The sequence below is a fragment of the Oikopleura dioica genome, chromosome XSR, assembly GCF_907165135.1.
Source record: "Oikopleura dioica chromosome XSR, OKI2018_I68_1.0, whole genome shotgun sequence".
In the NCBI taxonomy this organism is placed as follows: domain Eukaryota; kingdom Metazoa; phylum Chordata; class Appendicularia; order Copelata; family Oikopleuridae; genus Oikopleura; species Oikopleura dioica.
Window position 1 is genome coordinate 1113879 of NC_137294.1, and position 24695 is coordinate 1138573.

At 43.8% G+C, this 24695-nt stretch overlaps 7 protein-coding genes across 8 annotated transcripts; 2 read left to right on the forward strand and 5 right to left on the reverse strand.

Moving 5' to 3' along the window:
- Positions 1–2636: 2636 nt before the first annotated feature.
- Positions 2637–3570, forward strand: LOC145707191 (uncharacterized). The gene is made up of 3 exons (XM_081784680.1): positions 2637–2804; positions 3099–3240; positions 3285–3570. Exons 1-3 carry the CDS (start codon positions 2637–2639, stop codon positions 3545–3547), a joined length of 573 nt encoding a protein of 190 aa, XP_081640806.1. The 3' UTR covers positions 3548–3570.
- A 142-nt stretch (positions 3571–3712) lies between these two features.
- On the reverse strand, positions 3713–5667 carry LOC145706838 (uncharacterized). 2 transcript variants are annotated; one of them, XM_081784288.1, is made up of 8 exons: positions 5588–5667; positions 5261–5544; positions 4811–5215; positions 4660–4729; positions 4460–4616; positions 4226–4416; positions 4056–4181; positions 3713–4011 (listed from the first exon to the last, which is right to left on the reverse strand). In XM_081784288.1, the coding sequence occupies exons 1-8, from the start codon at positions 5645–5647 to the stop codon at positions 3916–3918; spliced, it is 1389 nt and encodes a 462-aa protein (XP_081640414.1). In that variant the 5' UTR covers positions 5648–5667; the 3' UTR covers positions 3713–3915. The 2 variants fall into 2 exon arrangements, with proteins under 2 accessions (XP_081640414.1, XP_081640413.1); XM_081784287.1 differs by having other exon boundaries at positions 4660–4735.
- A 35-nt stretch (positions 5668–5702) lies between these two features.
- Positions 5703–9736, reverse strand: LOC145707193 (general vesicular transport factor p115-like). Its single transcript, XM_081784682.1, has 7 exons — positions 9619–9736; positions 9264–9571; positions 8595–9205; positions 7364–8552; positions 7013–7322; positions 6129–6969; positions 5703–6081 (listed from the first exon to the last, which is right to left on the reverse strand). Exons 1-7 carry the CDS (start codon positions 9682–9684, stop codon positions 5915–5917), a joined length of 3492 nt encoding a protein of 1163 aa, XP_081640808.1. The 5' UTR covers positions 9685–9736; the 3' UTR covers positions 5703–5914.
- Positions 9715–11866, reverse strand: LOC145710173 (GTPase Era, mitochondrial-like). Its single transcript, XM_081787871.1, has 5 exons — positions 11492–11866; positions 10754–11447; positions 10234–10706; positions 10022–10192; positions 9715–9980 (listed from the first exon to the last, which is right to left on the reverse strand). The coding sequence occupies exons 1-5, from the start codon at positions 11791–11793 to the stop codon at positions 9722–9724; spliced, it is 1899 nt and encodes a 632-aa protein (XP_081643997.1). The 5' UTR covers positions 11794–11866; the 3' UTR covers positions 9715–9721.
- Positions 11867–11986: 120 nt separating this feature from the next.
- LOC145710175 (uncharacterized) lies at positions 11987–13062 on the forward strand. The gene is made up of 2 exons (XM_081787873.1): positions 11987–12375; positions 12422–13062. The coding sequence occupies exons 1-2, from the start codon at positions 12104–12106 to the stop codon at positions 12741–12743; spliced, it is 594 nt and encodes a 197-aa protein (XP_081643999.1). The 5' UTR covers positions 11987–12103; the 3' UTR covers positions 12744–13062.
- LOC145710174 (late secretory pathway protein AVL9 homolog) lies at positions 12948–17617 on the reverse strand. Its single transcript, XM_081787872.1, has 8 exons — positions 17520–17617; positions 17199–17461; positions 17053–17152; positions 16199–16577; positions 14176–14408; positions 13959–14127; positions 13564–13892; positions 12948–13511 (listed from the first exon to the last, which is right to left on the reverse strand). Exons 1-8 carry the CDS (start codon positions 17550–17552, stop codon positions 13272–13274), a joined length of 1746 nt encoding a protein of 581 aa, XP_081643998.1. The 5' UTR covers positions 17553–17617; the 3' UTR covers positions 12948–13271.
- Positions 17618–17699: 82 nt separating this feature from the next.
- Positions 17700–23828, reverse strand: LOC145707194 (uncharacterized). The gene is made up of 10 exons (XM_081784684.1): positions 23544–23828; positions 23025–23499; positions 22718–22962; positions 21888–22673; positions 21340–21792; positions 21039–21293; positions 20844–20941; positions 20584–20801; positions 18193–20537; positions 17700–18147 (listed from the first exon to the last, which is right to left on the reverse strand). Exons 1-10 carry the CDS (start codon positions 23817–23819, stop codon positions 17986–17988), a joined length of 5313 nt encoding a protein of 1770 aa, XP_081640810.1. The 5' UTR covers positions 23820–23828; the 3' UTR covers positions 17700–17985.
- Positions 23829–24695: the final 867 nt, after the last annotated feature.

Genomic DNA, 24695 nt, shown 5'->3' on the forward strand with positions numbered 1-24695 from the left:
GCAAAAAACTTGAAGAAAAAGAAAGGATCGATGGCGGGGTTTTTAAGTCAACAACTCGGTATTTTAATTTTGAGTTTTGTTTCAAAGATAGACAACAATTTTCAATTTACCAGCGGTGCATACAACGTAGCCACCTGGGCTCGGCAACCTGTGTAGAAAACCTGAGTCAGGGTCTACAGATCAAAAATGAAAAGCGGCTTCGTAGATATAACTTGCTTGATTTATAACTGATTTCTGCGGCTTCGTTTTAAAAAAAGCCGCTACGCGGCTTTTCATTTTAGATCTGTAGACCCTGACTCAGGTTTTCTACACAGGTTGCCGAGCCCAGCTAGCCACACTGATCGGTCTCTATGTAACTGGAAAAAAGAAGAGCACGAAAGTGACGCTGAGCCAGAAGAACGGCCGTCCCTTTACATCAGCTCAGTTGATGGTGAGTTAGAAGATTGCCCGTTAGTGAGCTCATCTGACTGATTCTACGCAAGCACGTTTGCTCTAGCGCACGTAAAATTCGCGCTGAAGCAGATGATGCTCCTTTCGTTTATTTGACAAGAATGAAGGAACTATAGAGGAGGACGTTTTTATCGCTTTAAAAAGCGGCGTCGGGATGATTCGAAATCAAAACGCGACATAGATTTTTTTGTTTTCACGTCTTGGAGATATTTTTCCAAGCAGGAATAGAAGGCAGCTAGCCGATTCTTGAGATTGTTTTCGTAAGATAAGCTCGAAAAAGGTAGCTCACAAAAGATTAATTCAGATTATTCGGCCAGCATTAGAACAATAATAGTTCTAACTAATTGCTCTTATAATTCAATTAAGACAGCGCAGGAAAAGTACAACATCGCGGTATTGGAAGACATAATGAATGGTACCTGTTCAGTCGATGGCCGGGCTCGGCAACCTGAGTAGAAAACCTGAGTCAGGGTTCTAAAAGAGAAAACTGAAAAGCCGCGTAGCGGCTTTTTTTTAACGGAGCCGCAAGGTCAAAATAATTCATTGAGTTGGTAGCTTTGGCGAAGCCGCTTCGCGGCTTCGTTAGAAAAAAGCCGCTACGCGGCTTTTCATATTACTCTTTTAGAATCCTGACTCAGGTTTTCTACTCAGATTGCCAAGCCCAGGTCGATGGAGCTCCCAACTAATCAATTCTAGTGGAAGAGACGGATGATGAGGGCGGCTCGAGTTCGGAGGGAGAAGATGCAGAGGCAGGAATGGACTTCAAGGTCTCTCTTTGAATTGATTGATCGCTGATTGTTAGCAAGCCGAGATTGAAGGTCTCCGGAATGCGAAGCAGAATTTTTCGATCAGAAACTGTTTACACAATTTCTGATACATTTTCTATCACAGTCAGATTGGAATCCATCTGATAAGCGGAAGTAGAGCCATCACATCGATTCGGTAATAAGGGTGCAAATTAAATGTCGAGATTTTAGGTGCAAGAAGCTTGCGATGAAGATTGCGAGCTAGAGTTTTAACTCCTCGAGAATAATTGACGCGTGATAATAATATTGAACTCAAAGATCAGCAAGAAGACGATGACGACGGAGACGACGACGGAGGCGAGGAGGAAGCGGAGGAAGACGACGCCGTTTGTTCCGAGGTGAAACCGGTCAAGGCCGTAGTCAAGCAATTTAACCTATTCTAGTTTTCATTTGTAAGATTCTTGGCGCCGCTTAGTTTTAAATAGTAGTACTCTGTTACTAGAACTAACCCAGTACTGACCAGTCGTAGAATAGCTGTCAAAATGCAGTTTTACTTTTGAATATTTTTTTGTTCAGGACGATGCGAGTATCAGCTACGACGAAGCGATTTACGATGAGCTTGATCGCTGTTGAAGGCAATTATTTATTTATTCAAGATTTCGAAAATATAGTTTTTCTCAATTTCGATTCCAGTTCTCTTGTCTATTGATTCTCCCTTGAAAATTAGCGAAGCCAAGCACTTGATGGAATGTTCGGAATGAAATGCAGATGATCACAATCCAGCTTGAGCGGGTTTCAAGAAAAGCTAACGCTTATTTTACTATTCTGGTTGAGACCCTTGGCATGTCACAATCAGGAAAGTGTAGAAGTACTCGACAGTTATTCCGTGGTCGTCGTCCACGTCGTCAATCAAGTCCGTCTTGTCGATAGTCTCTTCCATGATATCATGGAGGAGATCGCTGATCTTCTGCAGTTTCAATCTCAATATAACTTTGTTCATATTACTCGGGTGCTGTTTTTCATATGCTCTGCTTATTTCCTAATATTTATATGTTTAATAATTTTATGATTCGAGGGAATTTATTATGCACAAAGATCTTCAATAAGTAATGGAATCGAGAGTTCGCCTAAATTGCATACATTATTTAGTAAAAAAGGAAATCAACAATATGACATCATAAGAATAAAATGACAGTTATCGACAGTATTCCTTTGATAAAAGTGATGCTACCTATAAGTGCAATGGGCCATGGCCATAGTTATGGGCCATATAAAAGCTTATTTTCCCACTTTAGTCCTTGCGTTTTCCCTTTTTCATTTCTGGATTTGATTTTCGAGCCGGACCAGCCGATATATAACTTGCGCACCGAGCCGGTTTTCCTCAGTTTCCTCAGAGACTCAACTTCAAATTGAATTTTTTTCAATAAAAAACTTTTTACGATGGATCAGGACAAGAAAGCTGCGCAAAATCGACGAAATCGGTTACGGTACTGGACGAAGAAATTGACGCCCAAACTCGGAGCGGGGCATTTTCAAGGAAACGAGGGTTGGCCCGGAAAAAATGGACCCGAAGCTCGCGACCACTTCTACGACGAGGAACTTGAAAAGGTTCTGCTTCTTCTCGATTTGGGAGCAAAAGAGGTCAATTTCAAGGGAAGATGGTTAATTGTAACTTAAAATAGTATATAAGAGCCTTCTTTAACCAGTTTTAAACAAGATATTATAATATACAGTTGACTCGCACAATTCGGCCCTTGCGATTCTCACTAAAAATGATTAGCAACAATCTTATGATTCGGACCCGCACAATTGGGCCCTATTTTGAAAAATTGGAAAAACAAAATAGGATGGAATTGTGTGAGTTGACTGCAAGTATACAAAGAAATTATCCACTCTTAAAAGTTCTGGGCCACTACTCAGGGGGAACAGGACAAAGACATCGTTGCACACGGATGGCGAGTGAAATTTGTTGGCTGCTGCAAGGACCTGAATACTGATGTACTCTACGGCGATGGATTTCATCACTTTTCCCTCGAAAAAATCGGTATTTAGATTAACTATGACAATAACTAATTGTTGCTTCATTAGGCGGCGGTCCAAAGATCAAATGCGAGGCGACTGAATACTGGTGGTACTACGACCATGTTGTTGGATCGGAGAAGACCAAGGTCACCGAAGGTGGCAAGATCGAGATGAAATTGAAGCGGCAAGTTCGATCCGCTTACGTGGTCGTCAACTGCTGGATTCTCCCAGAAGATTCTCCTGTGGCACCAACTGAAGAATCTTCTGACGAAGAACCCGACCATGATGCGGCGATCGACGTCGACGAGGGGGGCTGCAGCGTTATGTGAAGTTAGATCTACTAATGCCTGCTTATCGGATCCATCGTGCCTGTTTTATGAGAATAAATCAAGTGCTTGAAATAAGTATAAATGCCCTAAAGTGTGATCTTGTTTACGCATTGAAATAAGTGCTAAAAGAGATAAATTTTCACTATTGAAAATTCATCAAATAAATTTCGGCGGATATCAAGAAATATTTATTAGTCGACGGTTCGCCATTTGAAAAAAATAGATAAATGTGCAATATATTCAATATTCAGTAAGTTGGACAGTATTCGACAGGCGCTATAAATAATTTCAAGAAGTGGTTCTGTGTCGCCATTAGTCTTCGAGGATTCGCAATTTTACGGTTGAACTGAGGTAGAGGCAGTGGAAATCTACTTTTTTTTCATGAAGAAGCTCGAGATACTTGGCTGGTGCTTTGGCTTGGCCACGGTTTTCTTCGCCGCTGGTTTTGGAGCTGACTGGATTTTCTGAACGAAAAATGAGACTCAACAAAGTAAGATTAATAGAGAACCTGTGGAGCTGGTTTTGCTTTCGCCTCTTCCTCGATCTCGCTTGGATCTACTTCGACCTCTACGTAGTACTTTTCCGTCACCATGTTGCCTTCATCATCAACGTAAGTGCGCTTCTTCTGAACTTTCTGAACATGTATAGCTTTATTTTTGTCCAACATTGAGGGTTTACCTTCATGACTTTTCCCGGCTTGACTTTGGCCGTTCCAAACTTAGTGACCGGCGTCTCTTCCTTGATTTCTTTCTTTTCTTTCTTCTTCTTTGCCTGTTTTTTGTTCTCTTTTTCCTCGTCTGAATCGGACTTTGCTACTTCATCCTCAGACATGAGCGATACGTTCTTGACCGAGTCTTCTAGGTTCTCCTCTAAAGAAAGAGATGAATCAAGAAAACCAAGGGATGAGCATACCATCATCAGATCCACCAAAAAGAAGACGCCCGCCAGTATTGTCCATATTGTTTCCATCGTCGGACTCCGAGTCCGATTCCAAAGCAACGCGACGCCGGTTTTTAGCCACTTTCAGCTTCTTTGGTGACTTTTTCTTCGGCGATTCCCTTGCAGGTTCCTACGGGCAAATTAAGCTTTTAGGGGAACTAAGATAAATCTACCTCGTCGACTTCCATTTCGTCCGCTTTATCGTTTTCCTCTTCGCTGTCATCGCTCATCACGATCCGTGTTCTTTTACTGGGGTGATTTTTGATGATCACCGGAAATTTTCCGAATTGGATAAATTCCAGCGCTCTTTAGACACCCTTACTCCTTTTAGTCGGTTTCGATTTAGTCTCAAACACTTTTGATGCCCTTTTAGCAGCTTTCGGAGGTGTCTGTCGATTTTCCATAGGATCATCGCAGTCAGAAATAGATTCGGCTTCTTCTTTGGGTTCCTTTGGCTCTTCTTTGACCTTTTGTTCTGCTTTTCCTTTGGCTCTAGCGTTGGCGAAGAAGTCTGTTTTCTTGCTCGTTTTTGGCTTCGCAGCTGGTTTTGCTTCTTTCTTTGGCTCAGATGAAGGTTCTTTCTTCACAGTCGTTTTCTGTGAGAGCATGTCTTTGAGCTTGTTTTCTTTCTTTTTGCCAGTGTTTTTGAATACGTCGATTTCAGTTTTTTTCGGAGCAGCGACAGGAGGCGAGCTTTTGACTGTTTTCGTCTTTGGAACTTCGTTCGATCTTAAATACCAAACTGTCAGTTTTTAGCCGATAACAGTTATCTACCTTATTCCAAGGGAAAGTGGAGTGTCCGAAAAGGTGAAATTATCCATTTCCTTGTTGTAATCTTTCGTTTGGAAGCCCCAGATATGACACGAGAAAATCGACGAGTATTCATTCACTGCAGCGTCCTTGGATGTCTTGTTGAGAATGGAAACTTTGAAGGCATCGTTGCACATGCCAGATAGATAAAATAATGCTTCGCCGTTAAATTCTTCGTGTTTTTCTTGAAACAAAGACTTGACATTATTGACGGACTCGCCCAGCTCCTCAGCTGCTTGAGCGAAGCTCTTAACATCAACTTAAACCCGTCGAAATAAAATGCCCTCTCACAAGTATATTCTTCTCTTCAAGCGCGTCTTTGAGCTGCTGGAGAGAGGAGTCGGAAACCATCGACGAGTCGAACAAACGCGAATCTCAAGTGAAAGCATTTAGAAATCATTGAATATATGAATGGTATTAGTTGGTCTATTCTATCCCCAGCAGTGGAAAAGTGTTTATATCATATTATTATTATTATATCTGAAAATGAAGAAAATGGTTGATTTCCAGGATTGCACATAGATAGTTTTCAGGCGAGTGGTATCACTCGCCAATACAGAGAAAGGTAAAAAGCGATTTTCGAGGACTTGATAAGTGTGTCGCGGTAAAAGCAAACTGTTACTCCAGTTCGATGTCTTCGTCGTCTGTCACAGGTTGATTGGCCTCTTTTAGCCGGCTGCGGTAGTCAGAGATCTTCAGCTGTTGGTCCGAAAGCAATTCGAGCAGGTCTTCTTGGTCCTTTTTGAGCTCTTCTAGTTCTGCCTCGGTCTCGCTGCTGGAAACGCCTGAATTAGAAAATGATATATTTGCTGGCTAAATTGACAACACTTGCCTTCTGACTTTTGAGGCTGAGATTTTAGAGCTTTTATCTCTTTTTTACTGTTTTCGAGTTCGAGTTTCAACTTTGAGTTTTCACTCGTGAGCTCGCCCAGCTTAGAATGATCTTTTTCTAACTCCGTAAAGCGAGATTCAAGATTTTCTCGTTCAACTTCTGATTTTTCCAATAACTGCTGCAGCTGAGAAACTTGAACTTTTCTGTCGTTTTCTGCTGCGTCGATCTTAGCTGTCTTTTCCGCCAATTCCTGTTTCGAAGTTGTTTCGAGAAGCGCAAGCTTTTCGAGCAACAACTCCATTTCACCATTGTCGCCGACCTCGGGCTCCAACTTTTCAGCTGCAGTTGATTCAAGAGCACTGACTAGCGATGAGAGACGTTCAATTTCTTTGTTCTTGGACTCGATCTCCATCTGCGCCGTGTTTTCCCGCTCACTCATCAAGCTTTCTATCGAGCTTATTTTCTCGAAGCTTTCTGAATTCTGTCCAGACAGTTGCTGATTTTCAGACTCGACTTTTTCTATGTGAAGTTGTCTTTCTTCGGCCTTAGCTTCTAGCTCTTCGATTGTTTTCTTTAGTTGATCAAGTTGCGACGAATCTTGGGGAGAATCGTGGCCTTCCGGAAGAACGGGAGTCATCGGGATAGCGGATTCAAGCTGGCTAATCTTTGCTTCAAGTCTGTTGATCATTGCCTGTTTATCGCCAATCGCTATCTTAGCCGTGTTCTCCAGCTTGACCATCTCTTGATTGAGTCTGGCGATTTCTTGGCTGTTTCCGGCGTTCGGAGAAGAAATAAGCTCTTGGATTTTCGCATCGCGCGCTTGAATTTCAGTTGTCGCCGTCTAACAAATCAGTAATTATAAATTCATGGACGAATAAATATACCTGAAGAAGCTTTTGCAATTGCAGGAGTTGATTTTCATGATGTTGAGCAACATTCGAAGTCGATTTTTCTAATGCCGAGTGCTTAGCTGCCAGCTCGTCGAGCTCCTTTTTCTGGGAAGTAAATTGAGCCGTCATTTCGTTCAACTGCTCAAGGAGAGAGCTCGATTGCTCGGTAGACTCGTTCAAGTCTTGCTCTAGCTCGGCTAGTCGCGCATCCTTCTGGGCAGCTTCAGGACCAGCAAGTTCCAATTCGACTTTGGCGCGGAGTTCTTCTTCCAACGCTTCTAGGACAGTCTCCTCCAGCTCTTTCCTAAATAAAATTATCATATTTTGTTCTAACTACGATGTTACCTTATTTCCGAAGCCAATGTTTCTCGTAGTTCGTCTTTGACCCCAGCGGAAAGATCTTCAGCGAGAGAAGCTCTCACTTCACTTTCAACTTCAGGACGGAGCTCTTCACTAAGTCTTTGTCGGATTTCATCCTCAGAAAGCCCCTCGGGGAGATCTATTTTCGGGCGATTGGCGAGATCTCGCTTGAGCTGCTCATTCTCCTCGCTCATTTGTTTCAACATGGCCTCGGCATTTTGAAAAGCAGCCGAGTTCTGTTGTAATTCAGCGAGTTGCGATTCCAGGACTTTTATTTTCTCTTCATTTGCGTGCTTCACAGCCATTTCTGCCTGAACTTCTTCGAAATTTGCGACGTATCGGCCGACTTTGGCTTCGTATTGTCGATAAATTCTTGTGAAGGAGTTGAAAATGAGCAATTCTTCTGGGTCACTTGCACTGGGACAGGCGTTGCCAGCCGCAGACGCGTAACTTGGACTCTTGGCGACTCCGGCGAGTGCGTCTAGGAATTGATCTGGGCCTGGTCTCTTTCTGAGAGAAGTGACAACTTGATCGGAATTGTCGTTTATAGCAAGCAAACCCATGACTAGTGCAGCTACACCCTGGATGAGAAGCATAATCGAGTCAGAAGGAGATCCATCGAGCATCAGTTGAAGAGTAGACACAAGATTTCCCTCGTCGATGAATCTTTTCGCTGCTTCCTGGCAACCGGCACACCAAACAGCAATCAACTGGAGAATACCGAGCCGTGCGTGTGGAGATTGACTGTGCGCGAGCGATCCGGTTAAAAATGAAGACAAGCTCGCAGTACCAGCCTGACTTGATAACTGGACCCGCGAAAGAGCAGCTTGTTGTTCTGGACAATCGAAAACCGCTTCAGCCATGGCTGCGGCTGAGAGCCAACATGTTAGCGGATCAGCTTTAAACAAACCACCAGAAATGATGACTCCCGCAGTAAAGCTAGATGGATTTTCAGACGGCAAGAGAGAGTCAATCGTCGCTTTCTGGCACTGCGGGTTTTTAATCAAAAGAGAACATGTGCAATAGAGTACGCCCAGTCGAAGGGAAAGCGGCTGCTTGGAATTGACCATCGATTTTAGAAGAACAACGAGTGCTGGAAGGTTTTTCGGTGGTGGTGCAACTAGCGCCGCCAGATCGGTCTGTGCTTCGTTGTATCGTCTTGCGCATTCGGAGACTAGTAAATAGATTCATTTGCGATCAAAGAGAGTAAACTGACCTGTAAGAATAACCTCAGTAAGGACCTCTTCGGGAACAGAAACGCCCATGATGAAATTCATGAGCTTGGCAAAGAGGCCCGTCTTTCGGATTGACTTCTGATTTGGAAGCGAGATGTTGCCAGGAAGTGTCGTCGAAACCAAACTGCGGATGATACCGAGAAATAGGAGACAACAGTTAATTTTTCCAGCGGTCCAGTTTTCATCCCCACTGCTAACTGCGTCGAGGAAAGGAATCAGGCGGGGGATGAGCGCTGTTTCGCGAAAGAAGGTGACGTTTGATTGATTGTCTTTGAGCAGAGTGAGGAGCAGCGCGAAGCAATCTTCTGAGACCGGCCCGCCATCTATTCCGCCTTCCGCGCCAGCGACATTGAGCGCGATCTCGAAAGTATTTTCAAAGGCAATAATCTTCTGCAAAATCTGGTTGTTCTCAGCCACGGCGATGAGAAGCAACAGGCATTCGTTTCTCAACAGCTCGTTAGCCGATCCAATGCCATCAACGAGCATTGACGAGCCACCTGGTCTTTCTTGGATGACATTTTGAACCTCGACTGGGTAGTTCCTCGCGAGTGCTGTTAAAAGTCGAAGACCGGAGAGTTTTGCTTTTGTTTCGCTGTGTTTTGGTTTAAAATTTAAAATTACAGATTATCGCGTATTCTATTGTAAAACCATTCCCGTCATCAATAACATTGAAAAAAAGACTGATCAGGTCTTTACTTTGGCTTATATGAAGAGCAGTGTCGCGCGCAACTGGACAAGGGATGTCTTCCTCGTCATCGGCGCCGATCAGAATCAAAATGGCGTCGAGAGCTAGTGATCTGCACTCGCTATCGTTTTCTTCACGGATGAGCTCTAGAATAGAGGCGAGGCCAAACTCGGTCACTTCCCGGCGGAACTTTTTCGACATCGACTTGAGCGCGCGGATTGAGTCCCGTCTGTCATCGAGCAAAGTGGCGGAAGCAACCCGAGCGGATAATTTCTTAAATCTTATTTGAGAAACTCTCTGCTCAAATAGATGATGCTAACCTTCACTATTTCCGCACCATCAGGTTCATCCTGAGTCTGCCCCGCGCCGAGCCCGAACCAGGACATTCTAAGCAACAACCGGGTTAAAAGCTAAAATACTGATTTACTCGAAGAAGATCTTCGGTCTATTGTCAAAGCGATCATGGGAATCGTCTCTGCCATATTTTCTTGTGTGTTTTTCTTTGATCTTCTTCGCCTTTTCCATCTCCTCAGCTTCGAAAATTCCCGCCGCTTTCTTTTGTTGAACCGAGAGGCCTTTTAAATATGTTCGCTTTACATTATCATTCATAAAGTGGAAGTCATCGCTATCGACGAAGAATGTATCGAATGAAGCTTGTGGGGATGGAGCAGGAACTCTCTCACTATAATTCGATATTTTTCGGTTAATAAAATTTATTCATACCTGTAGTTGGGGATTTCTTCGGGGATCCGCTCCATTTTTGGAGCGATGTTGACAATAGGCTCGTTTTTCAATTCTTTCGTCAAAAAGTTAAGATTAACGTCGACCTTCTTCACCGCAAATGCTGCTTTTAATTTATTCTCCAGCGTGTTTCGAATGCGAATCATATATTTGCTAAAAGGATTAGGCATTGGAAGACGGTAAAATATGAGTACCTATATGTCTTTTCCATGTAAAGCATATCCTTCCCTGTGGATCTAAGATTCTTCTTGAGATGGAGTCGCTCAGCATCAGTTTTGAGAGAAAGATCGAGATCGAGACGAATCTCCGCTTCTGATGGGCTTCCATTCACTTCAACGTGGTTGATGTCGGTAACAGCGGCGAACTTGTGCTTTCCCTGCTTCGTCATTCCCAAACAAGCCATAGATACATTTTCCTCGATGAGTTCAAACGGGTCCAACTGGCCATCAAGGATCTCATTTACGTCCCATTCACGAGGAAGTGCTTTCTCCGCAAGTTTCTCAAATATAACATCCGTCGTTTGTGGCATTTCCATCGTCACTGGAAAGACCGATTCGAAATATCGCCAGCCTCGATTTCCAAGTTGATAAAGCCGCTTTTCGTGAAGATTAAGATCGTCCCAGCGCCAGGAATTAGCGAGACGAAGAATTGATTCTACCTGTCGAACCTTGGAAATAATAGTCTTTGAAAGCGCAAAGTTTAGCTAAAATCTACCTGCGACATTCTCCTAAAACGCATTGGTCGACGTTGTTCCAAGCCACTTTCTTCGATTTCAACTGTTGTCGGCTTCATTTGAATCACATTTTCCGGCTTGTTGAAGAACTTGTGTCTGCCAGACTCTGTCAGTTGCCCATTTAAATGCCCCTCAGTCACTTTATCTACAATGTCGACGAGTTTCAGCAGCCTTGCGTTCTTTCTCTCCATATTTCGGAACTTGTAGTTTGTTCTGTACTTGAGTCGATCACTCTTGGTGAGCACCAGCATAGCTGGAATGTGAGGATTTCTCTTCAGGAGCTTGTAGACCATTACAGTCAAGTTTCCGGCGAGCGTCATTCTACTCGTTAAATCCGCGCAGACGAGAATGACATCACAATTTTTTACGAAAATGTCGTTTGTGGCGAAATTCGCGTTGTCTCGCTGAAATAGGGAACGATTTCCGGATTCATTATTCGCCGCAGCTTCTTTATTCCTTCTTCTGAAGGTGTACTCTCCAACCCCCGTTGGAGAAATCACATCTGGAACTCCTGGGAGATCGACAAACTCGTAAATGATGTTTTCTTTTTGCACAGAGTGAATACTCGTTCTGTACGTTGAATCGTTTTGATTCGCAACTGGGCACGCATTCCTTCCAATCAGTCGATTTATCAGCGTCGATTTTCCGGAATTAGCGCGGCCGATGACAGCTACTCTGAAAATTACAGTCAGAAAAGGTGAACCCTCTTGGGCAGCTACCTTACAACCTTTTGTTGGTCTTTGGGTACTTTTAAGTTAAAATTCTTTAAAATCGCCAAGTTCTGCAGCTGCCAGAGCTTTTTGAATTCGGTTTCCTCGTTGACTTTTCTGTAAGGAGTTATTCGCCGTTCGATATTTATCAAATTGCCGCGATATTCCGAGGCTTTCTCAGCGGATGAGTATTTCGCGTTTTCTTCACCTCGCTCGATGTCATGTGCTTGGAGACGATGAACAATTTGAGAGTCTCGAGCGAGTCGATCCGATACAACCAGTCTTCTACATCGAGCAACGCCTTTCCACATTTCTGTCTTCTAAAAGCAGCCGCGATAAGTACAAGTGCAATTATTGCACTATTATAGTAAAATTAATTAGCGCATGTCGTTGATACAATTTACAATGCCATCAATTTCATGCTCGACAAACTTTGCCAGTACAATGCCGCTCCCTTATTCATAATTCGTCTACTTTGAGTTTGATTGAAAGGAAAGCGTTTCCGCTAGAACAATCAGAATCAAAAGAGGACGTTTTCTGCTCTTCCCCTCAGGCCAGTCTGGGAGTCAGCTTTCAGATGGTCAGCTGAAGAGAAAAGAAAAAATAGAAGTTGACTTGAAAATGTCGTTTTTCAAAAATATCGCAGGGACGCTTCCAACACCGATCTCCGTGGTTTTCGCCGCGGGCTCCTGGGCATCCGTGAATTGGAGAAAGTCAGAGATCAACACGCTAGAAAAGAGAAAGGCTGGAATCGAGAAGCGATTGAATGAGCTTTACGGGCCACTCTACGGAAACAGGATGTTATTCAGAGCGAGCATCGGCGCTCTGGAAAAGAAGGTCGGGACTAGCGTCAGTGAGCATCTCAAAGAAGTCGAGAGGAAGAGACTGGCAAGGTTTGCAAGAAGGGAAATATTAGTAAGAATTGCATGATTGATTTAGCGAGCTGGAAAACTGGCGGGACTTCTATCGTTCTCAACTTCGCCCGTTGGACATCAAAGTGAATGAGCTCATTCTACTCCACTCAGACTGCATCGTAGACGAAGAGAGCATGGCGAGAATTAAAGCATTCGCAGAAAAGAGCGCGGAGAACAACTACACAATGGAACATTGGCGGGCGGACGGCGAATGGGATAAACGCTCGCAATTTGACAGTAAAGACTTTGACTACTCAAATTCAAATGGAGACATGGAGGAACACGAGCTCTTTGAGGAGCATGTTTTGAGCACTTACCGAGGAAAGGGTCAAAGATCTCTTACTTGAATACGAACAATTATGTTGAAAAATGGGTGTAGGGCGCCCAGGTTTTAAATTCTGCTTGCCTGAGCAATAGATTGACCCTAAAAAGCCCTGCGTGAAGAACTGGGGGAAACAACTACTCAATTAAAAGGCCTTGCTGATAAATCTTCATTTGTAGATGCCATGTTCGGACTGCTAATGTTAAAATAAGAAATAAACTTGAGACTCGAGATAATACATATATATTACCATTTGAACACACTTATAAAGCAGCTACCAATAACAGAAATAGGTTAACGTGTCGAACCAGATTGCAGTAGATTTGACCCGTTGTGTAATAATAGAAATGTGAATAAAGTTATCAGGGGAAATGAAAGGCACTTGAAGAAACTGGAACAAGAAGGAAACAGAAATCAGAAAGAGAAATTGAATGTGTTTTAGTGTTTTTTGTGGTTTTCTCACGCGGGCTCGCAGTCAGTGAAGTCATTCTCGTGGCTAGAATGGGAGCACTCACGGGAACTCGCGCACGCGTTTAACAGAATATATAGTTAGTTAGTTCTTTTGGGTGGAGAGCGTGTCCAGAGTGTTTTGAAGGGTTTCGGACAGGGACTTGCTGCGTAAACTCGTCAACCAGGAGCCTGCGCGGTCGACACCAGACGTTATCGCCTCCTCAACCATCCGCCCACTGGAGGAACCCTGCAGCGTGGATGTGAGGCGCAACTTTAGGTCAGAAAAAGGGTTGATAGGCGGCACATGAGCAGGGTGTTCTGTCATATTGTCGTGAAACGAGGGCTAGTAAATAAGAAAGTTAAATTGAGACGGAAACACAAAGGTACTCTAATACCTTTGAGCTGAATCTCCAAACTTTGTGGCAGCGAGTTTTTGTGAAGGAATCGACGAACATGCGCCCATAATCATCTTTGTGCTTCGAATCTGAAGTCATGGAAGCCGAGAGCAAGCCGATAAGGTATTGACGGAACTGTGAGCGGATCCAGGAGTCGGAACCCTCCCAGGTTGCGCTGCCATCGTTACTGTCCAGCACCAGGAGGAGATTGTCGACAAAGCGTAGGTCTGCTTGTGTGAGTTTGCAAATGCGTTCGATTTTGGGGTCCCGGTAATTGATTTCGCCCTGGCCGTCGATTTCCACGAGTACATCGGATAGGTGTTTTTGCGCTATAAAACCGTGTTAAAAATTAATTCTTTTTTAGTTCAAAGAAGATATTATTCTAGCGACTGCACCTCTGAAAAGAACATTTGATGACGCGGCCGTGAAGCCAGAATGAAAATTGATATCGAGCAAGAGCGAATGCTGTTGAAGACAACAGTACGGCATCAAAAGATAATTGCCAGTGAAAATCGCCAGGGGAAAGCCAAACTCGTCGATTTTCAGAGGATTCTCGGGAATTGACTGAAAATTGCGTTGGCGGGACAAGAACAAGGACTGTCTTGTGTTCACCTCTGGATTCGGGTCTTCTCGCGGAGGTGTTGGCAAGTCGAGCACCAGCGAGCCGAAACCGGCGACTTCGTGCAACCCAGGATCCTCCAAGCCAGAGGCGTTGTCAAAATTGTCCTCGTCGTCTAAGTCGACCATTTCGACTTCTATGAGGTCTTTGAGCAGATGACTTCCGCGCCGGCCAAGTTTCGTTAGCCCGACGGTAATGTGGTCCAAAATAGGCGATCGAATTTGTTCTGAATAAGCTTTAGTAACAAATCGAGATCGGGAAATATAGAGTGGAAACAGTGGCCCTCCTTAGTTTAGTTTGGCCCCTTCCCCTATTTTCCCTGACCTATTCTCTCTTTCCTGTTTCTCACCTCAACATCGGCGCTTATAACCACGCCGCTTCTTCTCTCTCTGTACACTTTTACCAGTTACCACAACCACAACCATCTCATCACACCAATAAACTACACTTTTTACCATGAGTTCCGACGTTTATCTTCCCATTATATACTTGTGAACATTCGGTTGTTAGTTAGTTATCCTCTCATTCCGACCAATGTTTCCACAATATATAGTGGTGACTGAATAAACCTGATACGAACGACCATTCCCCGAAGAGAACAAAAAAAATAGAGGATAACGAAAATGCAATAACTACGGATTCTACAACAATAAAGCAACAACAACTCCAACTTCATCTCATTATTCTTCACACCCGCCCCCTACCCCGATTTCTGACATCTACTACAACATCTCCGACTACGACTACAAAAACAACTACTACTACCTCCACAAAAAAAACTTTCTTCTGCAACGACTACGAGTACAATCACAACAACTACAAATACCTTTTCAACAACAACTTTATCTACCACTTATGACGTCAAGACAAAAACAAAACTTGGGTGCAACCCAAAACGACTACAACTACGTTTACGATGTTAGTTCCGATACCAAAGCAACGATGCCGAACGAAATCGCTGAAAAGAATCATCTTTAAAACGATGGCCACAACATCGCACCTAACGTTACTAGCTTTCGCGACTATTAACTTCGGGTAGATCCGGGCGCCTTACTTCTCATCATTTCCCTAGGGCGTGGAACAGATGACGTTTTCGATCTTAGACGCACCGCCGGTCTCATTCTTTTAATTATTATTCTTTAGGATCCGCCAGTTTACTTTATTCGACAATTTTGTTTTCGCGTATCTAACCTAACTCAGCCACCTAAACCTTATTTCTTATCTTATATTTTTAATTTTTTATCTCTAGTTCCCTTTATACAGCTCTTTTAAAGGGGGGAGAGGATGCATACACACTTTCAATAATTGTCAGCATGTATTTTAATCATAGACGAGTGATGAGCTTAAAGTCCCTACCGTATTCGAGGGGCGTGTACCTAGCCGAGGCTCGCAGATTTAATTGTGATTAAATTTACCTCTGCTGCAATTTTCAACCCTTTTCGATGACAAGTCGACCATTTTCCGCGGCCACTGCACGGCCCCCTTTTCCTACTCAACCTACCGATCCCTGTTCGATCGCCACTCAACGATTATGCATTCTCATACGAACCGATAATTGAGCTTGACAAAGAGTATTTTTGATTAACCCTTTCCGATTTCCAATTACAATTTTACACACACTCAATATTCCACTAAGTCTACTCATTTCACGAATTTCCTACCGGAATTTCGCTCTTTTTTGTCCAAGGGAGGGATATAGAGTGGAAACAGTGGCCCTCCTTAGTTTAGTTTGGCCCCTTCCCCTATTTTCCCTGACCTATTCTCTCTTTCCTGTTTCCTGTTTCTCACCTCAACATCGGCGCTTATAACCACGCCGCTTCTTCTCTCTCTGTACACTTTTACCAGTTACCACAACCACAACCATCTCATCACACCAATAAACTACACTTTTTACCATGAGTTCCGACGTTTATCTTCCCATTATATACTTGTGAACATTCGGTTGTTAGTTAGTTATCCTCTCATTCCGACCAATGTTTCCACAATATAGGAAATTTGTCTGAATGTTGAATTTACCGGATGTTGAGCGCTTAGAGAGCGTAAAAACTTCGTCGTTGTTGATTTCGGTCATGTCAGGCTCTGAGCTCCGCCGCGGGGGAGGATTGTCATTTCTGTCCGTAGCGGTTGCAGGCCTATCAACGCAAGCATAGTAAAGCCCCTCTTCGATCATATTCGGGAAGAGAGAAACGAGACTCAGAATTGTGCTACCAATTCCGTCCGCGTCGCCGAAGAAAATATTTCTCTTTTCAAGCAGCAGCAGTTTGAAAAGAAGGAGAGTTCTGTGACGAAATTTCTGCAGAAGTGATCGAACAGACAAGTCGGCGAGGCACATTTCGGGCGTCCACCCTTGCACCGACATATTCACTTGCTGGTACAATTCTTCCAAAATCGACACCTAAAGAGAGACTTGTCAAATTTTGAAAATTAAAAAAAATCTCTAGAACAGGTCCTGCGCTGGCCTGTTTTTCATTTTAGTCACTTCACTTCAAGGAGTTTTAAAGTCCGAAGCGCACGATAAAGAGGTAATTTTGTGCATAGTTTTCAGTAAATAAAGTTAATTTTTGATTCAGGTTACCAACCGAGGAAAAGCAAAAAGCCGAAGCGAAAGACGCGGCTCTTAAACATGTTGTACACCAGAAAAACAGATGTACTCGAAGATGTTAGTGATAATCTAACAGATTGAAAGCCCTTCATGAAATGAAGATCACTCTGAATTCTGTCCAAGCCTGAATAAAATCAATTTCCTTTCACCCCATTTCCAACAATTATCGCTTTTGCAAATAAAAAAGGCGATAATTGATTCGTGTCTTAGCGTTTTGCAGGGTACAACGCAGGTTTTTCTATTATGGAATCAAGGAGGAGTTTATTACCTGACTAAAGTCGCGTTCTTGAAAGAAAGCTTCAGAAACCATCTCCAGCTTTGCTTTCAAAACTCCAAAGAGAGGCACGCGCGAGATAATCAAAACCGATCTGAAAATTGTCGATGAAGATAATTTCTTTGTGGTTCTGCGGTTACTTTTGGACGGTCTCGCGGCATACATCGGCAGTCTTGACTTTCAGCTTTTCTGTTTCAATTTGTCGGTAACAGGAGACGCCGAAGACACACCTGTCGCTGCCTGGCAGAGGGAGGAGGAAGTAGGAGCTGTCAGTTTCGTGGTGGTGAGCGCCGTCGGGCAGCGCCAAAGCAGGCAAGGACTTCCACTCGGGCGGCAGTGCTGACGAGCTGTGCGCCTGGCCAGCAACTAAGGGCGGGTAGGAATACTCGAGAATCGTACCTTTCTAATCGTAGAATTAGTCACATCACTTTCAAAATAGAAATATGCAAAATTTGACCTACTTTGTGATGAAAGCCCACGATAGCCACGTGCATGATTATGTTGGTCTCTTCCGATTTCGCTCCTTCATTTTCGAGAAGGTCGCTTTCCGAATCATTCATTCTTCAGAAAAATATATTATATCTTATCGTGTTGACCGGATCAATAAACCAAGAGATAAAAAATATATTTTTAAACACTTATTACGTATAATATTTTTTATTACGGATGTGAACTTCCGTTAACGCAGTGGTTGGTTACTAGCCCTCGGAATGGCAAGAATAAATGAAGATATTGATAGACTTCGTAATTGGCTAATCGGTAATTGAAGGCAGTTGTGGTATTTCAGAAGACGTAAATTGAACTATAGCAAGAAACAAATTTCGCATAAATATCTATGTACAAAAACTGGGTTTGATAACTTTACAATACAGCTAAAGGAAGGTAAGTGGGTGGCAGAATTTTTCAATTTTTAATTCGAAGTAGATTTTACTTCTTTGCATTTTCCGTCGTCGGTTTCCAGGCAGTTTGATTTGCGGCATCAATTTCTTCCTGTTTTTTTCGTTCCTTTTCTTTCTCCTCTTCTCGCTTTTTCCTGTAGAGAATTCGATCGTAAGAAGGCCATGCCTTCGGCTTCTTCGGATTCTTTTCCTAAAAATTGTTAAGAAATGCTCAATAACCTCCTGTTTATCTTACCCATAATTTCTTGAAGACGGGAGATTTGGTTTGCTTGGGAATCGAGAGATATTGCCGCAAAAGTCTTCTATTGTTCTTTTGAAATTGCTCGATCTCTTTCATCCTTTTGAAGCGGTGATCTTTCTTCGCCATTGTTCCGGCAGCGTAGTCGATGTTATCTCTCAGCTCGTTGATGATGTCGATATCTTCCTCTAGAATTTCCGCCTTCAGGAGCTGCTGGACATCGTACTCTGGAAAGAGCTGGTGTAGATGTGCCTCTTTGAGGCGTTCGTAGTGCTCATCAGTTTTGCCTCGTCGAACAAGACCACTTCCAGCGACGTAGCTGACAAATGGATAGGGCTCGAAATCCTTGCCTTCGCGGCCCGGATGAATGTAGTGATTTGTGTCCCGCTTCTCTATCTTCGCCGTATCATCTTTAGGGTCACATGATCTTCTGACATGATAAAGGGGACTGTACAATGCATGAAGGAAGAACAAACATTCTGGGATATCAGAGAAGAGGGTTGTAAGTCTCGGCTGGATGTTGTCACGGTGCATTTCTACCATGTTCCCAAGAAGAACTGTCTGCCGAGCTTCTTCTGGTGTCTCGATACAGATCACAGAGTTGATAGAGCTTGCCTTCGTCTTGATATTATATGCTTGGGCACATTCGAAAACTGGCATAGCTTCGTACACCAGTGGACTGAACGGCCCCTCTACTCTCGTTGTCCCATCTGGGTAACCTTCTCGAATGCAGAGCTTCTCCCTCTTCAACTCGAACGTGTCTTCTACGCCGAACATCAATGTTCCATCTTGGAACCTCGTCTTTCTTTCGCCGATATCTTCCAATTCGACGACATCGATATCGTCCTTGTAGTCACCTGGCTTTTTTCTAGGGCGATCGGGAACTTCTTTCGTCCATCTGAATTGATTCTTTTTCTTTTCGGATTTCGGCTTAGCGGGCGTCGACGCTCCATCGGATGCAATCGGAGTTGAGCCTTTTCCACTGTCAGTCCCCAATTCCTTTTTGGTCGGTGTTTCTTTGGTGGTGTCGCTTTTCGTTTCTACTGGACCGGGGGTGCTGTTGCCGCTGTCCTTGGATTCCTCTTCATTGATCCTTTTTTTCGTATCATCCGCTGGGTCCGTTTTCTTCTTGTTCTTCTGGGGCTCTGTTTTGTCGGCTTCCTTCTTGCGTTCCTTCTCCTCCTCGACCCCTTTCTTTTCAACGAACAGACCTTCGAGGCATTCGGCTTCAATAAGAACAGGGTTGGGCTTCTTCTTTGGCAGCGACTTTTGAATTTTCTCCCGGCCTCTCCACTCCCAAGACGCTTCGATGTCCAAGAAGTTATCGTCGATTCTACGGCCGAATCCTTCTTTGATATAGTAGTCAGCAAAACTGATTCCGCTCAACGTGTAAACGTCGGCGAGGATGACTGGCTTCGTTGATTTGGTGCTGAAGACGTTGACCAAAATTCCTGAGTCTCGGTCCACAAGCTGCTGAAGATATCTCTTCGGGGCGGCCGGTATCTGACGAAATCCTCTAATTTTGATTTCCATAGCAAGATTCGGCTCACTCCTGGTAAATTCCATTTCTGGCGTTTTTGGAATCTCTAGGAGATCCTTCTTTGGCACATACTCAATGTTACCATAGTCGACAAATCTTACGTAAGCTTGTTCTTCCTTGTCGCCTCCTTTCTTTATGTCGGCTTGAAGCACTACGCATCGGTCGTACTGGAGGTCATAATGACCATCTACTCGATGCGGAGCGAGGTATCGTTCATAATCTTTGATGTCGGATTGCAGCTTCTTGAGAGCCACTCCGCCCCGTCGTTCTCGTCTCTTCTTTGTTTTGACGTGTTTCTCGATTTCTTCTTGGATTTTCTCGTAGATCCATTCGTAACCTTGCTGGATGACCCACAAAGTCTCTAGGTTATCGTTCCACGTAACTCTGGCGCGAAATTCACTTCCACCTCCTGTGTCGGACTTGGTCAAGACTCGTTCATATCCGTTTTGATGCATGAACTTGACAGAATATACTTGATCTCTGTTGTATTTGAATGGACCATTTTCCTTCTTCTGTTCCTTCTGGGCGTAGTACTGCTCTCGACGGATGATATTGTTATTCTCGTCGAGAACAACGGGCATTCCACAGTTTTTCTCCAGCTCTTCGATTTCTCTTCGTTCAAGGTAGTCTCCACATGCGTAGAATTCCTGGAAATCCTTGTTTCCATGTCCAGGTACTCCGTTTCGCTTGGCACGGGCCTTTTTTAAAGCATGCACCACTGCCTTGTTTACTTTTCGGTTCGGATCTCCTGCATTACGAAGCTCCCGATCATGCACTTCTATCATTTGGCGATGTACTCGACCTGAAAACGAGTATATTTACTTACAGTTTTATGGACTGATACTGACCGAGGTAGTCGTAGAGAGTGTTCGTATTATCAGCCTCAAAGACAATGAAGATCTTGTTCCCGTGGCAGATGACATTCTTGACATATCCGCACGACGAGTGATACTGGCATTTGATGTGTTTTGCCACGGCCCGAGCTTCTACTTCTGGCGGACATACGAAGTGGATCGTGTTTAGCGGGTTTAGGATTTGGCTGTCCGTAAGCTTCATTTCTTGAAGGCTAAAAATATAAAATAGACTATTAAAAGAAGAGTTTACTTACTTGTGATGATTTTTTCCTTCATTTTGTAAATGTGCGGGAAGGCGCCAGCGGCAATGATCACTTTTATGATCTGGTGATGTAGTTCTTCTAGATAGGCACTGCATGTAGTTTTACATAAGATTACTCGGTAACTGAGTCTCAAATTGAGTTTCAAATACCGTATAAAAGAGGTAATATGTAATGAGAGACGAGTACCCTTCCTAATTTCAAATTGCCGATCATGTCGGCGCGCTGCTGTGCAATGTCAGCATCAGAAAGATTTCCGATAAGAAAACCGGATGATTCCATTCGGTCTTTTATTTCATCAATCATCACGTGCATCTCTCTCACAGCCTTCTGATTAATGCCGAAATCTTTGCACCACTGGACTTCTTCATTGACTGTTTCGAAAAGAGCATTAGAATTCAGCCAAGATTTCGGAGGGCGCATGTTCCTTGATCTTCGACGAACCTAAAATGTGAGGTTAAAAGTGTTCTAGTACAACTGGAGTGCTCACATTTGGGTCGAGGTTGCAGTACGATGTGGACATCTTTCCATACCACTTCAAAAAGGCGTTCATAATGGCAATTGGATCGGATTGGGAGCCACAGGCCCAGTAGGTTTTAGCCTTGAAATTCTCCGAATTTTGGAGATTAACGTTCGTGTCTTCGAGCCAAAAGCCTTCCTGGCTGATTCCCGCAGCAAGAATAATGCCTTCGTAGGTGAAGCCGAAGAGGTATGCGTAGTAAAGCATCCTTGTGACTTCAATCTCCATTGGCATTATTGTCATCAGATGTCCAAGCGGCGTCAGGTCGCCATCGCCTTCGGCCTCTCCCTTGATCGGCCAAATTGTATCTCGAGTGTATCCGCCGGCTGAGACGTTCTCTGATGGGCAGCTCTCCGGAAATCGTGTCAAGGCGCCCAGTAGCTTCAAGCTCTGCACGGCAAAGTTGACATCAAGGTCTTTTGGCTTTAGAGAGGATTATATTTTCAGTCTGAAGGGAATATATAGAAGATCTATCAAACTGTTATGAAAAATCAGAAAATATCTATCCTTTCCTTTGCACACGTCTTTTGAATGAAGTCTTCGGGGCGCATGTTTGGATAGAATGTTTTCCCCAGGAGAATGAAATTCTCAAGGCGAGAGATCATGATCTCTGGTGTGACGGCGCGCTTCATTTCTTCTTTCATAAATTTTTTCGTAACCAGTCGGAACGCAAATCCCGGCTGAGTTCTTCCTGCTCTTCCGGATCGTTGGTCCGAGTTCTCTTCTGATGTCCAAATTGGAATCAGCTGCTCGAGGTTGGTTTGCTTGTCTCGGATCTTTCTTTTCGAGAGGCAAAAGTCGATGACGTAGACGACATCCGGAATTGTGATCGAGCTCTCACAAATATTCGTGCTCAGGATTATCTTTCGTCGTCCTCGAGCAGGGGGTGAGAGCATTTTCTTTTCTTCGGCTTGATCACGAGGGAGCATTGAGTGTGCTCTGTAGATGTCCATGTTGGCGAAATCGAGTTTCTTATAAGCCTTGATCGCACTGAACACTCGGTTGATCTCTGCAAGTCCAGGACAGAAGACCAAAACTGATCCCTTTTCTTCCTTCTTTTGCTTTTTCTCGTAGAGGTCGATGTGCTCCAGTAATCCGACGAATGTTTTGATCGATTCATCCCTCAGATCAGCAACTCCGACGTTGCTGGAGAACTCACGAATACATCTTTGTGCTCTTCTGTCTACAATGTACGGGGTGAATCCTCGAACGGACTCGGCGTTGTCGTCGCGCAGGTCGTCGAGGAAATACTGCTGAACTGGAAATGCGCGGCTCCTGACATCCACCAGTATAGGGCTGAAGTTCTGAAAACAGAACTGAATAGGGATCGCCAAAAAGGTTTACTTACTCGAAAGTATCTTTGGTATACTCCCGTCTCCACCGTCGCCGACATGATTATGACTTTGATATTTTTGTTTCGCTCGAGTACGTCCTTTGCGAGTAAAAGGACCATTTCTATGTCCATATCGCGCTCATGGACCTCGTCGATGATGAGATGCGTGATGTTGTCCAGGCTTCGGTTTGTTCGGACGATTTGTAGGGCACATCCACTGGTCATGTAGGTGATTCGGGTGTCCTTGCTCACGCATTTGTCTAGAAGAAAGAATGTTATCCTTTATTATAAAAATTTTGCTGAACAGAGGAAATGAGTATACCTAAGCCGACTTTGTAGCCGATCAACCCGCCAACTTCTGAGCGGCATCTCCATTCGCGGGTTTGCGAGACATGTCGGGCGATGGAGGTTGCAGCTATTCTACGCGGCTGCGTCACCCATATATTGCACATTCTTGACCTTCGGTAGTCTCGATTTTGCGCGATATGGTCTAGGATGTATAATGGCACTAAGGTTGTCTTTCCACAGCCAGTTTCGCCCTTGATAATCGTAACTCGGCTGGATGGTTTGTCAAAGATGGCCTCCATGATCTCGTTTTTCTTTGTCGCGATGGGAAATATTTCTGCTGATTTCTCGCGGAATGGGTAGTACTTCCGGTAGATATTCTTGTATTCCGCCTCCGTCTTGAGTACTTCGTCCAGCTCCGCCACCTTCTTGATTCCTACGCTTCCTGGTACACTGCTTCCCATTGCCGTGTAATTGTAGGAGGCGGAGTCTTCATCCCCCGAGATTTCGCCCTGAAAAATGAATTTAAAGAATCCTTCTGATAAATAAAACTTACGTGATTGACCGCCTCTTCTAGCCCCGAGTATTTATTTTCTTTTATTTTGGACTCGTCTTCTGAATCCTCATCGCATAGTGTGGATCTCGCCCCATGCGACGAAGCTGTTCGCCTGGTCACCACAGATGATCCGGTGACTCTGGATGATACTGATCGTTCATCCTCGTCTTTTCTCTTGGCTGGCTTGGTTTCTTTCTTCCTTGGTTCACTCTTCTCTGACCTCGCCTTGATTGAGGCAAAATCGGCGAACGCATCCGAGTCCGAATCCGAGTTCATTTCGATCGCCACTCTTAAAAATATAACTTGCCTTTGTCTGAAAATATCTGGCCAACCTCTTATCTTCCAAAAAAGTCGCCAAAAATTGAAAAAATCGCGAAAAATTATAACTAAGCTTAAGCGCCAGGCGCACCCGTTTATATACGCTCATTTGAGAAGGGTTGATAATTCGTGATGGAATCCTCTCAAAGGCATTTGCCTTCTTTAGAATTACGTTTTCACGAGCAATTTGAACTGATCATCATGGCTCAAACGGATCTAAGATAGTTATCCTCTAACTTTGGGGCCCTAAGTCAAAAAGTACTGCCTGTATAGGTATTCTAGCACTACAGTAGAAAAAGTAGTCGAAAATTCTAACAGATTACTAATGGACGAAGGTGAGAATGACTCGGTTATAAGAGAATAAACAGAATGATACAGAGAGAGACTATTTTATGGAGAGTTTCTCTTTTTTGATTATGATTCCGAAGTAAATTGAATTTTTAAAGGAAGCCCCGAAAAATTCGGAGCTCAGCGTTAGGCCCCAGCGTAGGCGCGCCGCGTCAATTCTCACAAAAAATCTTTCCTTTCTGAAATTCCTCGATACTGTATTTCGCTGCTTCCGCCAGAGAAGCTCTCTTACCTGATGGCAGAGAATGCTTAAGGAAAACATGCTCTTACAAAATTAAAACTAAAGTAAAATAATGGCGAAATTTTTATTTTAAAATGATAAATTCTTATACAAACTATATTTTGATGATTCGTCTTTTCGTAATTTCGGATTTATACTTTATTCAAAAACTGATCTTGCTCATATATTTTATAATGGTTTTCGATTATGTAATTACTCTGGAATCGATAGGAAACGGCGGTCTCAGCGGGGGAGCCGAAAAATGT

What these genes read in the sequence shown, in the direction of transcription:
- LOC145707194 (XM_081784684.1), bottom strand. Translation starts at nt 23,819, where the DNA reads ATGAACTCGGATTCGGACTCGGATGCGTTCGCCGATTTTGCCTCAATC. An exon ending in TAGAAGAGGCGGTCAATCAC is followed by an intron (nt 23,500 to 23,543) that starts GTAAGTTTTATT and finishes TTCATTTTTCAG; the next exon opens with GGCGAAATCTCGGGGGATGA. An exon ending in CCGTCTTCAAGAAATTATGG is followed by an intron (nt 18,148 to 18,192) that starts GTAAGATAAACA and finishes AACAATTTTTAG; the next exon opens with GAAAAGAATCCGAAGAAGCC.
- LOC145710174 (XM_081787872.1), bottom strand. Translation starts at nt 17,552, where the DNA reads ATGCACGTGGCTATCGTGGGCTTTCATCACAAA. An exon ending in TCGTGGGCTTTCATCACAAA is followed by an intron (nt 17,462 to 17,519) that starts GTAGGTCAAATT and finishes TTCTACGATTAG; the next exon opens with AAAGGTACGATTCTCGAGTA. An exon ending in TTTGGAGATTCAGCTCAAAG is followed by an intron (nt 13,512 to 13,563) that starts GTATTAGAGTAC and finishes CTTATTTACTAG; the next exon opens with CCCTCGTTTCACGACAATAT.
- LOC145707191 (XM_081784680.1), top strand. Translation starts at nt 2,637, where the DNA reads ATGGATCAGGACAAGAAAGCTGCGCAAAATCGACGAAATCGGTTACGG. An exon ending in ACGACGAGGAACTTGAAAAG is followed by an intron (nt 2,805 to 3,098) that starts GTTCTGCTTCTT and finishes CACTCTTAAAAG; the next exon opens with TTCTGGGCCACTACTCAGGG. An exon ending in CTTTTCCCTCGAAAAAATCG is followed by an intron (nt 3,241 to 3,284) that starts GTATTTAGATTA and finishes TTGCTTCATTAG; the next exon opens with GCGGCGGTCCAAAGATCAAA.
- LOC145707193 (XM_081784682.1), bottom strand. Translation starts at nt 9,684, where the DNA reads ATGTCCTGGTTCGGGCTCGGCGCGGGGCAGACTCAGGATGAACCTGAT. An exon ending in ATGGTGCGGAAATAGTGAAG is followed by an intron (nt 9,572 to 9,618) that starts GTTAGCATCATC and finishes ATAAGATTTAAG; the next exon opens with AAATTATCCGCTCGGGTTGC. An exon ending in TACTGAGGTTATTCTTACAG is followed by an intron (nt 8,553 to 8,594) that starts GTCAGTTTACTC and finishes TCTATTTACTAG; the next exon opens with TCTCCGAATGCGCAAGACGA.
- LOC145706838 (XM_081784287.1), bottom strand. Translation starts at nt 5,647, where the DNA reads ATGGTTTCCGACTCCTCTCTCCAGCAGCTCAAAGACGCGCTTGAAGAG. An exon ending in ACGAAATGGAAGTCGACGAG is followed by an intron (nt 4,617 to 4,659) that starts GTAGATTTATCT and finishes ATTTGCCCGTAG; the next exon opens with GAACCTGCAAGGGAATCGCC. An exon ending in AAGCAAAACCAGCTCCACAG is followed by an intron (nt 4,012 to 4,055) that starts GTTCTCTATTAA and finishes TTTTTCGTTCAG; the next exon opens with AAAATCCAGTCAGCTCCAAA.
- LOC145710175 (XM_081787873.1), top strand. Translation starts at nt 12,104, where the DNA reads ATGTCGTTTTTCAAAAATATCGCAGGGACGCTTCCAACACCGATCTCC. An exon ending in GAGAGGAAGAGACTGGCAAG is followed by an intron (nt 12,376 to 12,421) that starts GTTTGCAAGAAG and finishes TGATTGATTTAG; the next exon opens with CGAGCTGGAAAACTGGCGGG.
- LOC145710173 (XM_081787871.1), bottom strand. Translation starts at nt 11,793, where the DNA reads ATGTGGAAAGGCGTTGCTCGATGTAGAAGACTGGTTGTATCGGATCGA. An exon ending in GACCAACAAAAGGTTGTAAG is followed by an intron (nt 11,448 to 11,491) that starts GTAGCTGCCCAA and finishes TGTAATTTTCAG; the next exon opens with AGTAGCTGTCATCGGCCGCG. An exon ending in GTTTTAGGAGAATGTCGCAG is followed by an intron (nt 10,707 to 10,753) that starts GTAGATTTTAGC and finishes ATTATTTCCAAG; the next exon opens with GTTCGACAGGTAGAATCAAT.